The sequence below is a fragment of the Zalophus californianus genome, chromosome 1 (genome assembly GCF_009762305.2).
Source record: "Zalophus californianus isolate mZalCal1 chromosome 1, mZalCal1.pri.v2, whole genome shotgun sequence".
Lineage (NCBI taxonomy): Eukaryota > Metazoa > Chordata > Mammalia > Carnivora > Otariidae > Zalophus > Zalophus californianus.
The window spans coordinates 62,180,100-62,195,095 of NC_045595.1; the positions used below are offsets into that span (position 1 = coordinate 62,180,100).

The 14,996-nt window shown below is 42.5% G+C and overlaps 2 protein-coding genes across 2 annotated transcripts in view; both read left to right on the top strand.

Moving 5' to 3' along the window:
- SUSD5 (sushi domain containing 5) overlaps positions 1-14,996 on the top strand; it is a 64,169-nt gene that overhangs the window by 35,053 nt on the left and 14,120 nt on the right. The gene's annotated exons all lie outside the window — the stretch shown is intronic.
- Positions 10,123-10,872, top strand: LOC113917384 (MICOS complex subunit MIC26-like). Its single transcript, XM_035728759.1, has one exon. It carries the CDS (start codon positions 10,141-10,143, stop codon positions 10,732-10,734), a length of 594 nt encoding a protein of 197 aa, XP_035584652.1. The 5' UTR covers positions 10,123-10,140; the 3' UTR covers positions 10,735-10,872.

The following is a 14,996-nucleotide window of genomic DNA, read 5'->3' on the forward strand; positions in this document are numbered from 1 at the left end:
GTTATTCAGCATCCTCACCAGCCTTCAGAATTGGGAGACTTTTACCTTTTTGCCAATCTGGTGACTACCCTGGGGTGACCCAGTTGTGGTATTCATTTGTCTGGTTGAGTACTTACTACATTTTAAACAGGCACTAGCATTTCCTCTGTAAAATGTCTACCCAAGTTTCTTGCCCATTTTTCTAATTGATTCGAATTATTTACATAATATAGGATTTCTTTTTCACATAAAACTTTAATAATAAGTTGCAAACATTTTCTCTCATTCTGTGGCTTATCTTTCTCCTCTTGGAGGATCTTTTAATGAATAGGATTTTTTCCTTTTATTGTTTATTTCACTACTTCTCAAACTCTCTGTGGACCATTAAAATTGTTTTCTAGTATTGGCAGACTGATACCTTAGCGAAATACAGTAAAAATCAATTAATATAAAGCTAAAATAGGGACACCTGGGTGGCTCAGTCAGTTAAGTGTCTGCCTTCGGCTCTGGTCGTGATCTCGGGGTTCTGGGATTCAGCCCCACATCGGGCTCCCTGCTCAGCGGGGGGTCTGCTTCTCCCTCTCCTTGCTGCTCCCCCTGCTCATGCTTGCACACACACTCTCTCTCTCTCTCTCTCTGACAAGTAAATAAAATCTTAAAAAAATATATGAAGCTAAAATAAAGATATTCCAAATACAAACACGATTTTTTGTTAAATTAAATGGACATAAAAATTCCCCTGCCAAATTGTTATGAAAGCTTCTCAGAACATCCTCTCAGGTATCTATGTGCCTCGTTGCAGGCTAGCAACCAAAGTTACAGACTGGGACAAGCACTAGAAGCACTGTTTGAGCAATCTTCCGGCACTTCCCTCATCATTTTAACATTGCTGTTGTTTTGTGGCAGGCAGGAGCTCCCTGCCAATCCTGATCATTCATCTGCCGCAGATGATCAGGCATAAGGCCCAAGCTTGCCACTTGTGGAGTGTGTCACTTCAAAGTAGACCCATACCCACCCTGAGATTGATAACGAGCTGGCTTTATTTCTGGTGAGGCTCAAGCCTGGCCATCTCAGGAGCCACACCCACCAGCCAAATGGGCTGTTTACAGGCCCCGGCCGAATGAGTACTAAATGCAGGTTTTGTGTGTCTGCAATGATGTTTATTTTCTCATGGCAAGGCAGAGTTTTTGGAGCTTTCAGCTGGTGGACAGGAATTCTGCTTTTTGTACTTGGCTGGGTATACAGACTGTTAAGAGTTTTTGTCGCCCTGTAGGTTTAACATTTAAACTAGCTGTGTCATTATAAGGTGTGTGTGTGTGTGTGTGTGTGTGTGTGTTACAAGACTGTCTTCACCAGGGATTTCACTCCCTCTTGCACATTTATTTTTATAGTGACATCCACTTTTTTGATGAGGGAACTGCTTCAAATTGGAGAACAGTCATCTTGGAAGAGTGGGCCACACAAGGGTTGGACCCAGGCAGGTTTGGATGAGAGCTCTTCCTTGTAGGGGCTGATTGGCCACTCACTGCACATCCCTTCCTATGGCAGGGCCCAGGTGCTGTGTGTACAAACTGAAGCAAAGCTGTCCCATCACTAAAGGCAACTCTATAAACCAGGCGCCTCAAAGGAGACAGAAGCAGTAGATGATGCAATGGAAGGGAGAGCTGGAAAGCAAGGTGAATTTTAAAGGAAGTGTGTTTCCAGATGGTGGAAGTGCTCAATGATGCGAAAGGCTGCAGACATCAAGTAAATGAAAGCTACAAATGTGTGCCTTGGCTTCACAGCATGAGAAGGTTCTGGTGGTCTTGTATTTTCAGTGTGAATGTGGGGAGTGGGATGCCGCTGGGCCACACTGCAGTGAGTGCAGGAATGAATTGAGATAAGAAGAAGGTGGGGGGCAGACAATTCATTCTTGAATCTCTGGGGCTCGAGAAGAGCACTTAGGCAGAGTGCTGAAAGAGGATCAGGGGACCACAGAGATTGTGGGGGTTTGCATCGTTTGCTTGCTTCTGTTATTTTTATGTTGGAGAGATGGCAGTTAATGTAAATGACAGTGGAAAGGCTTGGAAGAGAAGGGAAAACTGAATTATTTTCTTGACTTCCCTGAGCCTTAATTTGCTCATATGAGAACATGGATACTAGTTTTCACATAGATTCCCCCATGGGCTTCTTGCAGGTGCCTCACTTAGAACAGGACCTGCGAGGTGAATGGGCTCAAGGAGTGTTCTTCTTTCCCTTTCACCTTCATGCTGATCCAGGAGAGCATTCAGGCCCCCTCACTTATGGGATCTAAGGGGCTCTGTGCATGACTCTGGCTCCCTCCCCACTTCCTTGTGGGTTATTGACTCTAGCCCCTATTACCACAAGTCACCAAAGGCATCCTCTGACTTAGAACTGTCTGCTCCTTGAGTGAGTCGTTAGCCTTTGCCAGCAGGTGTCTCAGGTCCTGGAGATCAGAAATTGGGGCCACAGCTGCCTCACTCCTCCAAGGAGTGCTTGTCCTCTCTGTACTGGGGCCTGGCTCCTCACCCTCCTCCCCTCAGGCCCTCCGGACACGGGACATCCCCCTACTCTTACCCCAGAGTATTTCCTTTTATTTCCTTGTGAGCTGCTGGTGCCCACTCCAAACCCTCTGGTAGAAGCTGCCTGTAGATGCTGCCTCAGGAGCAGCTCGTCCCTTGCTTCCGCTCTCGACCTCTCCAGGCCCAGAGAGCCTTCAGGCGTGGGTACCCTGGACACCAAGACTTAAAGAACTTGAGGGCTCCGATGAGTTTGGTATTGGAGATTCTGGAGGCTTAGGGGGTCAAGCTACCATGAAGACTACTCCATTCAAAGTTGGCATTGTGTAGACATTTGAAGACTGACTGGACGCTTGGGCCAGATTCTCTAAAAGCAGAGCCTGTTCAGAGGCATGTGGTTTACTGAGGGAGGGAAGCAGGATGGGGGAGGAGAGGAGAGGATGTGACCCCAGCGGCCTTCTCCCTTTGCCCGAGCTCATGAACTGTGCCACAGGGTTGGTCCCACTTGGAAGCACGGAGGCCAGCCCTGAGTTCCTCCATCTCCATCTGTCATTGGTTGCTGGGGCTAGGTGGCATGGTGCACGTGTGACACCCGAGCAGGGCTCCCATTCCCCCGAAGGCAGCTCTCCAGAGATGGGGAACAGCTGTGAACCATTAGCTGCCCGCACTCATAGTGGCGGGGGTGGGTACACTGGCCCGGGAAGGGGCCATGGATGGGGCATCAACAGCGCCCCCTCCTACAGTGCAGACCATCAGTCCTGGAGAGCAGCAGTTTGTTTGTTTGTTTGTTTGTTCTTCAGTCCATTAGTAAGGTGGGGACTTGCTGAATGAGCTTGCTGAAATTTAAAATTTGTAATGATGAGCATGAATGAACCCATAGGGGCATGCACACCTGGGTTGGTGGGGGGGGACTTGGGGGGGTACAGGAGGATACCTTGCTCACACACTGCCTAGGCTGTGTGTTCACTGCAGTTAAGATCCAGCCTCAAGTGGTGGTAGTGATGTCTCTCACCTAAGCATGGTGACTTTGTCCTTGACCATGAACTTAAATGGGTGAGGACTTACTTGACCACCATTTTTTCCTTCTGTGTGTTGGTATTTGTCTAGCTTTGGTTTCTAGAGACCAGGTCTGGATCTGGCCCTTTAGCTTTCCATTCTCCTGTCCAAATACACAAATCTTCTTGGTTTCTGTTCCCAGCTGGGCAGCAGGAAATGTCTGTCATAGATACCTCTCTAATGTTCTCAATATCTAACTATAATTGGTTGTTGCCCGAATTACAGAAACATCCTGATGTTTTGCTCCCTCCGTGTGTATGCAGTAGACATCCATGCTAGGTTTGCTTTCCTTTGAGCTTCTTATTATGCCAAGTCCCATGTCCATCTTCAAGACTCTGTTTTCTCTCTGGTCACCTGTACCCTAAAAAGAGTCTCGACCTCCCAGCCCTCCAAGAGGCCTCTCCTGGCCACATGACCCCAGTGATGGTGCCCATGCAGTCTCAACTGTGGCTTTCCCAAAGAGCCTCTGGTTCCCTGGCATGCTCACTGTCCTGGCTTCACGTTGCCTTCAACACCTCTGTTCTGTGCTGACTTCGACACTCAGTGGTCCTGTGGCGTCTGCCCCAGTTCCAGGTGAAGCTGTTTATCCTGTCTTTGTGGTTGACTTGGGAGACAGCAGCTGCTGCAAAGTAGCATAGGGCCGATGACCCAGGAAGTGAAAGAACTCGTAGACTCCTGCTCTGTGATTTGCCCCTTGTTTCTCCTTTAAAACTTGCCCTTACAAAGGGCATCTGCCAAGTTAAGACAGGCTCAGAAAAGCCTTTAAGACTTTCCACCCCAAGCTCCATGGGTTCTGTTGATCCTTTCTGGTCTGTAATATCAGGAACGTGAGAGACACCCAGTTTGACCTCACCCTACCAGCCCCACCACCTCCGAGTCCAAAAACAAACAGACAGCTTCTCTCTTTCCCTTCCCTGGCCTGTCAGAGCTGTGGAAACAAGTTAGGCACAGAGACAGAGCTGTCATAAAACCAGACACTTGCTCCATGCCATCTCTGTCCTGAGAGTGACTTTTTTGTTTTGCTTCCCCTTTTAAAAAAAAAAAGATTTTATTTATTTATTTGTCAGAGAGAGAGAGAGCAGGCACACAAGCAGGGGGAGGGGCAGTCAGAGGGAGAAGCGGCCTCCCTGCTGAGCAGGGAGCCCGATGCAGGACTCGATCCCAGGACCCCAGGATCATGACTTGAGCTGAAGACAGATGGTTAACCTATTGAGCCACCCAGGTGTCCCATGTTTTTGTTCCCTTTTTTCAACAACTTGATTGAGGATTAATTTGCCTACAATAAACTGTGCCCATTGCAACTACAAAAGTCTCTGAGTTGTCACAGGTTTAAACAACCACAAAACCACCACCACAACCAAAATAGAGAACATTTCAATGAGAGGTGTCTTACACATTTTATCTCATTTAATCTGCACAAATCTGAGGACAGAAATGGCTAGCTCCAATTTATAGATGGGAAAACTGAGGTACAGAAAAGTTCAGTGACTTACCTGCGTCACACAGCCAGAAAGCATTAGAGCCAGGATATAAAAGTAGGCAGGTCTCGTTCCAACATCTGTCTCATCTCTGTGCTTCCTCCAGGGGCCTATGATGCTCAAGGAGAGCAAAGCCCCAGGGCAGTGCAAGGCCCCACAAACTAGTTGTTCCCTCAGAATGTTCCTTTGCTCTTTTATCTCATTTCTAAAGCCTTCCTTTTGTTTTCTTAAATTAACTTCAATTTCTGTTTGTCTTCATTTTTTGGATTTAACTTCCTTCATAGAATAAAGCATGAGACTGCAACCAAATTTAGAATTTCCTTGTCAATATTGCCATATTTGTTCAGAGGTTCATTGAACCAGTGGTTATTTCTGGCTTGTCTGGTTGTCTTTTTAAGAATTACTATTTTTAAAGACTGTAGCCAAGACCAGAGGAAAAAGAAGGTATGTGTGGACTTCTGGAAATGCAATAGCATGACACCCTGGGACAGAGCCTCAGGGTTCTGGACTGTGACCTTGTGTCCTTCAGCCCTGTCACACCTGGATAGATGCGCGCAGGACACAAGCAAGGCTTCTGCTTTTACTCCCGAGTTCTCTCGATCTGTGCTCTTCTGTTTCCCTAAAATAACAATGAAATAGAAACACCTGGATGACCTGGTTTTTCCCATGGAGTTTACATCTCCTGGACTTGTTGGTCTAATCAGAAGGCTCCATGCTGTGTTAGCACAGGTTTCAGGGAGAGAGGAGAGGGCAAGAAGGATGGCTGGATGATTACGGGGAGTGTAGACACATTCGAGGGGAGCTGAGAGAACTAGCGCCTCAGTAGGCACACAGCTGGGCTTTTCCCGCTTGTGGGCAGAATTTAATTTGGGGTTGTGATTCAGTGAATAACAAGCTTGACTCTTACTCATGAAGAGAAAAACAGGCTTGGGATACGTTGCCAGGGGTAGACTACTGGTAAACAGTTGGTGTCCTTATCTTCATTTGAGGTTTGGGAAAACTGTGACATGGTGAAAACCTGTTTCTAAGCCAGGACCTTGGCCTGAGAACCTGGGGAGACAGGAAGCAGCCTCAGGCTGCCATGCAGGAATGCTCTAGGCTCAGGGGGCTCTGGGGGTAGAGCCTTCACACACACGCACGCATGCGCGCGCGCGCACACACACACACACACACACACACACACACACACACAGAACTCACACTATCACACTGACCGTTAAGGGTCCAGTCAAGGAAGGCACCCCCCCGCAGCCACAGTGCACTGATCTTTCCCAAACCCGTAGCTCTAACTCTGCATGAGGCCAGTTTCCTGCAAGACGGGGGGGATGGGGGGGAAGAAAACATGGCTCGTGGACTACCCACATTCCAGGTGCTTTTGACTTCATGACATATTTAATGAAGCTCATGGGGTAGATTATACAGGAAAAGGGACTTAGCAGACATTGATTATGCCCAGTACTGGAACTAAGAGCTCCTTCACTCTTCTTTGCTACTGTCACAAATCAAATAATGCCCTGCTTGATGGACATCCAGACTGAATCAAGTTTTATCAAAACGGGCTTCTACCGCTCACTACTTCACCTCTTCACTCACTCGTTTGTTCCCTCAACAAACGTTTCTGGAGTGTCTACTGTGTGTCAAGCACTGCGCTGTGTGCAGGGTATGCAAAGGCAGAGTTCCTGTTCTTGGCGTTCCTGGGCTGGGAAGGGCTGGGCATGCTTTGCAGTGAGCAGGGTGGTTGTACCCTGTGCACAGATGGATGCTGCGCCCATCGTCCCCGTGTGTAACACGTGATTCCCGAATGAGACCATGTAAGGTTTAAGTCTCAAGCATCATCGAGGTCTATACTGGAGTTACCCTGTCCATATAAGGATGAGAAGTGTCTCCAAAATATCCTTAGCCAATCCCCGTTCATAAGTACCTTACATCTTACCAATGAGAGCCCATTTCTGATATGTATCGTCATAGTTCAGAGGCCACTGATTTCGCCAATAGCCATTTCAGATATTCAGGGCACTAATTAGCATAGCAGTGGTTTTGAGCAAGGTACAGATAATAGAAGTACTTGTATTAGGCACATCTAGAGGGTGAGTTTCCTGATGAGAAGGCTAACTGTCCACCCCTGGACTGTGAATTTTTAATTGGAACGTCAGCAGCACCTGGTTTACAGCTTAACGTAAGTGACGTATGCATAACATCAAACAATACTTTCTTGAAATATTTCAAAGTACAACCATCCTAGGAAGAATGAATGCCTACTGTATTTATGGTTTAGTGACAACTTAATGTGTAATATTGTTGAATTATATGGAAAACACTCCTAGTGTCACCTTCCCATCCTTGCCTTCCTAAGAATATCCAGACTTCCAAGACCATGAACTCTGTTTTCCCTGCTTAAATTTTATTTCAGTGGAAGCATAAAGGATGTACTCTTGGATATGGCTTCCTTTGTCCAACATCATGTCTGTGAGGCACATCCATGTTGTTCCATGAAGGTGCAGTTCATTCTTCTTCCTTGCTGTGGAATATTCCATTCCACTGTTGATGAATATTTTTGTTGTTTCAAGTTTGGGGCTATTATGACATTGTTGTGCAGGTCTTTTGGTGTCTGTGTGGCATGTGCTCCTCACAGGAGTTAAATTGCTGAGTCATAGGGTATGGATAGGTTCAACTTTAGTAGATAATGCCTAACCGGTTGTCAAAATGGTTGTAACAAGTTATGCTCCCAGCAGCAGTATATGAGGGCTCCAGGAGCCCCATATCCTCACCAATAGTTGGTATTGTTGTTCTTCTTGACTTTAAGCATTCCCATGTATAGGTCATAATACCACTTAATTTTAATTTCCCCTATTATTAATGATGTTGAGTACCTTATCAATATGGTTATTGGCTATTTGAATATCTCATTTCTGAAGTGTCTATTCATTTCTCTCACTCATTTTTCTACCGGTTGTCCATTTATTTCATATTGATTTGTAGGAGTTCTTTATATGATTCTGGATACCAGAACTTTTGAGGTTATATATGTTGCAAATATTTTCTGCTAGGTAAGTTGTGTTTTCACTTTCTCCATAGTATCTTTGATGAAAAGAATTTTAACATAGTCCAATTTATTAATCCTTTCCTTTAAAAAAGTTGTGGTGAAAAATACATAACACAAAATTTACCATCTTAGCCACTTTTAAGTATACAGTTCAATAGCGTTAAATACATTCATCTTGTTGTGAAACAGACCTCCAGAACATTTTCCTCTTGCAAAACTGAAACTCTGTACCCATTAAATAAAAACCACCAGCTCCCAACCCCTGCAACCACCCTTTTCCTTTCCATTTCTGTGAATTTGACTACTCTAGGTCCCTCATATAAGTGCAGTCAGACAGTATTTGTCTTTTTGTGATGGGCTTATTTCACTTAGCACAATGTCCTCAAGGTTCATCCATGTTATAGGCTGTGATAGTCATCCTTTCCACATCAGTTTTAAAAATCAAGTTAAGGAAATTTCCTTATATGCCTAATTCCTAAGGGTTTTTACCTTGTTGACTTCTGTCAGATGCTTTTCTGAAACTCCTTTTTCCTTTTTTTCTTTTAGAGAACGAGAGAGAAAACATGTGAGCATGGTGGGGACAGGGAAGGGATGGGGGAAAGCAGAGGGAGAGGGAGAGAGAATCTTAAGCAGGCTCCACGCCCAGTGGGGAGCCCAACATGGGGCTCAATCTCACAACCCTAAGATCATGACCTGAGCCAAATTCAAGAGTCGGATGCTTAACCAACTGAGCACCTAGGTGCCCCTGAAACTCCTTTTTTCAAATAAACCAATCATGAGTTCCTAGGATAAACCTAGCTTGGTATAATAGATTATCTTTTTAAATGTAATGCTTAATTATTCAGCCTATCAATACTAATATATTACTGGTTTCCATTTGTCAATATTTTATTTATGATTTTTGTATCTATTTTTAGTGAGAATGGTCTGCAAATCTACTTTCTTATCATGTCCTTGCCAGGTTTTGGTACCAAGGTTACACTAGATGTATAAAATAAGTTGGGAAGTATTTCCTCTTTTTCTGTTCTCTGGAAGAATTTGTGTAACGTTGGAATTACACTCCTAAACATTTGATAGAATTCATTGACAAAGCCACCTGTGCTTAGTTTTCTCAACACCTGTGTAGTGAGATTCAATTTCATTAATACTTAATGGCATATAAAATTTTTGTATTTCTTCTTGTGGCACTTTTGATGAGCTTCTTCTAGGATTTTGTCTATTTCATCAGAATATTTTGCGGGGGGCGCGTCTGACTGGCTCAGTCAGAGGAGCCTACGACTCTTGATCGCAGAGTCGTGAGTACAAACCCCATGTTGGGTGTAGAGATTAGTAAAAAAAAATTAATAAACTTAAAAAAATAAAATAAGCTTAAAAAAAGAATTTTGGGGGGCATAAATTTATCATAATCTTGTTACTGTCTTTTCTGACAATATCTGAAAGATCTGTGGTGATGCTTCTTTCTATTCCTGATATTTTCATTTGTGTTCTCTCTAAATGTTTCTGAGGTAGTCTTTCTAGGGACTTATCAATATTTTGAGCTATAAATCAGTAATTCTTTTCCAAGAACGAACTTTTGGCTACATTGATCCTTTATTGTATGTTTGGTTTTTATTTTATTAATTTCTGCTCTTTTTTATCTCCTTCATTTCCTTTCTTTCTTTCTTTCTTTTTTTTTAAGTAGGCTCCACACCCAGTATAGAGCCCAACACAGGGCTTGAACTCACAACCCTGAGATCAAGACCTGAAGTGAGATCAAGAGTTGGGGCTTAACTGACTGAGCCATCTAGGCGCCCCTCCTTCCTTTACTTTCTTTGTGTTTAACTTACTCTTCCTTTCCCAGCTTCCTGAAATCAATGTGATTTTCAGCCTTTCTTCTTTTCTAACATAGGTATTTAAAGCTATAACTTCCTGTTACCACAGTGTTTGCTGCTTCCCACAACTTTTGATATGTCATTTTTCATTATCATTCAGTTAAAATATTTTCTAATTTCCATTGTAATTTCTCCTTTGACCCATGAGTTATTTAGAAATATTTTGTTTAGCTGGAGCCACCTCTGCCAGCAGCATGTTCAAGGTAATTCAGAGGTCTGTGGGGCCAGCCAGCCTGAGTCTGCTCACCTTCAGAGTCTATGCATCACCTAAAAAGGACTCACCTCACAAAACTTCTGTGAAGGTTAATGAGCTTTCACTCTACTCCGTCCCTGAGGGTCAATCTAAATATTTGGAGGAGCCAAGGACCCCACTTGAAGAAAGCATTTCACATCTCCGACGTTACTGCGAGCCATATACAAGTTGGTGTCAGGAAATGTACTCACAAACTAAGCCCAGGATGCAGAGCCTGGTTCAATGGGGGTTAGGCAGCTATGAATATCTCCAAAATGCACCTCCTGGATTTTTTCCAAGACTTCGTGTTATTGGTTTTGCTGGCATTGTTGGACTTCTTTTGGCTAGAGGTTCAAAAATAAAGAAGCTGGTGTATCCACCTGGATTCATGGGACTTGCTGCCTCTCTTTATTATCCACAACAAGCCATTGTATTTGTCCAGGTCAGTGGGGAGAAATTATATGACTGGGGTTTACGAGGATACATAGTCGTAGAAGATTTGTGGAAGAACTTTCAAAAGCCAGGAAATGTGAAGAATTCACCTGGAAATAAATAGAATGCTCCATGCTCTGCCCATTTTAATCAGTTATAGGTAAACATTGGAAACTCCATGCAGTAAACCAGTATTTCTACAGAAAAATGGCAGAGAAGCCAGTACTGAATATAGTAAATTGGCTTTCTTCTTCAGGACAAACTATACTAGGCTTCTTTGTTATCTTGGGTGATGCCATACTGCAAGTGGACTAATCGGAAATCCTTTTACCTAGAGATAATGTCTAGCCTTAGAACTCCTCATTCTCAAGTTGCTATTTATGCACATAATTAAAATTCCAAATTAAAAAAAAAGAAATATTTTGTTTAATTTCTGTACAACACAGGAATTTCCTAGTAATCTTTTGCCTAGTTTCACTATGGCTGGAGAACTTAATCCTTTAAAGTTTGTTGACATTCCATTTATGGTCTACTTTGTAAAAGTATTCTATGCGTATTTGAAAAGAATGCTTATTCTATAGTTGTTGGATGTGATCTACATGTCAAGTAGATCAAATTTATTAGTTAAGCATGCTTTTCAGATACATATTCTTAGCTCTTTGCTTGCTCTGTTTGTTTTTTTTTTTAAAGATTTTATTTATTTATTTGACAGAGAGAGAGCCCAGATAGGCAGAGTGGTAGGCAGAGGGAGAAACAGGCTCTCCAGAGAGCCCAAAGTGGGGCTCGATCCCAGGGCCCTGGGATCATGACCTGAGCCGAAGGCAGACGCTTAACTGACTGAGCCACTCAGGTGCCCCTGCTTGCTCTAACTGTTGATGATAAAGGTATTTAAAACACCTCTCTAGGATCATGGTTTTATGTGTTTCTTTTTTTTTAGTTCCCATATTTTAGATTCATATATTTTGAAGCTCTGTTAAGTACATACACATTTAAAAGTTAATATCTTCCTGGTAAATTGAAACATTTATCTTTATAAAATGACCTTCCTTATCTCTAGTATTATGTTTTTTTTGATGCAGCGTTCCATGATTCACTGTTTGCATATAACACCCAGTGCTCCATTCAATATGTGCCCTCTTTAATACCCATCACGAGGTTAACCCATCCCCCACTCCCCCCCCAGAACCCTCAGTTTGTTTCTAAGAGTCCACAGATTCTCATGGTTCATCTCCACTTCCAATTTTCCTCCTTCATTTTTCCCTTCCTACTATATTTTTTTAACATATAATGTATTATTTGTTTCAGAGGTACAGGTCTGTGATTCAACAGTCTTACACAATTCACAGTGCCCACCATAGTACATACCCTCCCGAATGTCCATCACCCAGCCACCCCATCCTTCCCACCCCCCACCACTCCAGCAACCCTCAGTTTGTTTCCTGAGATTAAGAATTCCTCATATCGGTGAGATCATATGATACATGTCTTTCTCTGATTGACTTATTTCACCCTCCAGTTCCAACCACGTCATTGCAAATGGCAAGATTTCATTCCTTTTGATGGCTGCGTAATATTCCATTGTGTGTATATATATATATATATATATATATATACCACATCCTCTTTATCCATTCATCTGTCGATGGACATCTTGGCTCTTTCCATAGTTTGGCTATTGTGGATATTGCTGCTATAAATATTTGGGTGCACATACCCCTTTGGATCCCTACATTTGTATCCTTGGGGTAAATACCCAGTAGTGCAATTGCTGGGTTGTAGGGGAACTCTATTTTCAACTTTCTGAGGAACCTCCATACTGTTTTCCAGAGTGGCTGCACCAGCTTGCAGTCCCAACCAACAGTGTAGGAGAGTTCTCCTTTCTTCACATCCTTGCCAACATCTGGCATTTCCTGACTTGTTAACTTTAGCCATCCTGACTGGTGTGAGGTGGTATCTCATTGAGGTTTTGATTTGGATTTCCCTGATGCCAAGTGATGTTGAGCACTTTTTCATGTGTCTGTTGGCCATTTGGATGTCTTCTTTGGAAAACTGTCTGTTCATGTCTTCTGCCCATTTCTTGATTGGATTATTTGTTCTTGGGTGTTGAGTTTGATAAGTTCTTTATAGATTTTGGATACTAGCCCTTTATCTGATATGTCATTTGCAAATATCTTCTCCCATTCTGTCAGTCGTCTTTTGGTTTTGTTGACTGTTTTTTTTGTTTGTTTGTTTGTTTGTTTTTTGCTGTGCAAAAGTTCTTTATCCTGATGAAGTCCCAATAGTTCATTTTTGCCCTTGCTTCCCTTGCCTTTGGTGATGTTTCTAGGAAGAAGTTGCTGCCACTGAGGTGGAAGAGGTTGCTGCCTGTGTTCTCCTCTAGGATTTTGATGGACTCCTGTCTCACATTTAGGTCTTTCAACCATTTGGAGTCTATTTTTGTGTGTGGTGTAAGGAAATGGTCCAGTTTCATTCTTCTGCATGTGGCTGTCCAATTTTCCCAACACCATTTGTTGAAGAGACTGTCTTTTTTTCCATTGGACATTCTTTCCTGCTTTGTCAAAGATTAGTTGACCATAGAGTTGAGGGTCCATTTCTGGGCTCTCTATTCTGTTCCATTGATCTCAGTGTCTGTTTTTGTGCCAGTACCATACTGTCTTGATGATTACAGCTTTGTAATAGAGCTTGAAGTCTGGAATTGTGATGCCACCAGCTTTTCTTTTCTTTTTCAACATTCCTCTGGCTATTCGGGGTCTTTTCTGATTCCATACAAATTTTGGGATTATTTGTTCCATTTCTTTGAAAAAAGTGGATGGTATTTTGATAGGGATTGATTTAAATGTGTAGATTGCTCTATGTAGCATTGACATTTTCACAATATTTGTTCTTTCAATCCATGAGCATGGAACATTTTTCCATTTCTTTGTGTCTTCCTCAATTTCTTTCATGAGTATTTTGTAGTTTTCTGAGTAAAGATTCTTTGCCTCTTTGGATAGATTTATTCCTAGGTATCTTACGGTATTCGATGCAACTGTAAATGGGATCAACTCCTTAATTTCTCTCTCTTCTGTCTTGTTGTTTGTGTATAGGAATGCCACTGATTTCTGTGCATAGATTTTATATCCTGCCACTTTACTGAATTCCTGTATGAGTTCTAGCAGTTTTGAGGTGGAGTCTTTTGGGTTTTCCACATAAAGTATCATATCATCTGCAGAGAGTGAGAGTTTGATTTCTTCTTTGCCGATTTCTTTTTGTTGTCTGATTGCTGTGGCTAGGACTTCTAGTACTATGTGGAATAGCAGTGGTGATAGTGGACATCCCTGCCATGTTCCTGACCTTAGGCGAAAAGCTCTCAGTTTTTCCCCATTGGGAATGATATTCGCCATGGGTTTTTCATAGATGGCTTTTATGATGTTGAAGTATGTACCCTCTATCCCTACACTCTGAAGAGTTTTGATCAAGAAAGGATGCTGTACTTTGTCAAATGCTTTTTCTGCATCTATTGAGAGGATCATATGGTTCTTGTTCTTTCTTTATTAATGTATTGTATCACACTGATTAATTTGCAGATGTTGAACCAACCTTGCAGCCCAGGAATAAATTGCACTTGGTCGTGATGAATAATCCTTTTAATGTACTGTTGGATCCTACTGGCTAGTATTTTGGTGAGAATTTTTGCACCCATGTTCATCAGGGATATTGGTCTGTAGTTCTCCTTTTTGATGGGGTCTTTGGTTTTGGGATCAAGGTAATGCTGACCTCATAAAATGAGTTTGGAAGTTTTCCTTCCATTTCTATTTTTTTTGGAACAGTTTCAGAAGCATAGGTGTTAATTCTTCTTTAAATGTTTGGTAGAATTCCCCTGGGAAGCCATCTGGCCCTGGGCTCTTGTTTGTTGGGAGATTTTGGATGACTGCTTCCATTTCCTTAGTGGTTATGGGTCTGTTCAGGTTTTCTATTTCTTCCTGGTTCAGTTTTGGTAGTTTATAGTCTCTAGGAATGCATCCATTTCTTCCAGATTGTCTAATTTGTTGGTATATAGTTGCTCATGATATGTTCTTATAGTTGTTTATATTTCTTTGGTGTTGGTTGTGATCTCTCCTCTTTCATTCATGATTTTATTTATTTGGGTCGTTTCTCTTTTCTTTTTGGTAAGTCTGGCCAGGGGTTTATCAATATTATTAATTCTTTCAAAGAACCAACTCCTAGTTTCGTTGATCTGTTCTACTGTTCTTTTGGTGTCTATTTCATTGATTTCTGCTCTGATCTTTATTATTTCTCTTCTCCTGCTGGGCTTAAGATTTATTTGCTGTTCTTTCTCCAGCTCCTTTAGGTGTAGGGTTAGGTTGTGTATTTGAGACCTTTCTTGGTTCTTAAGAAAGGCTTGTA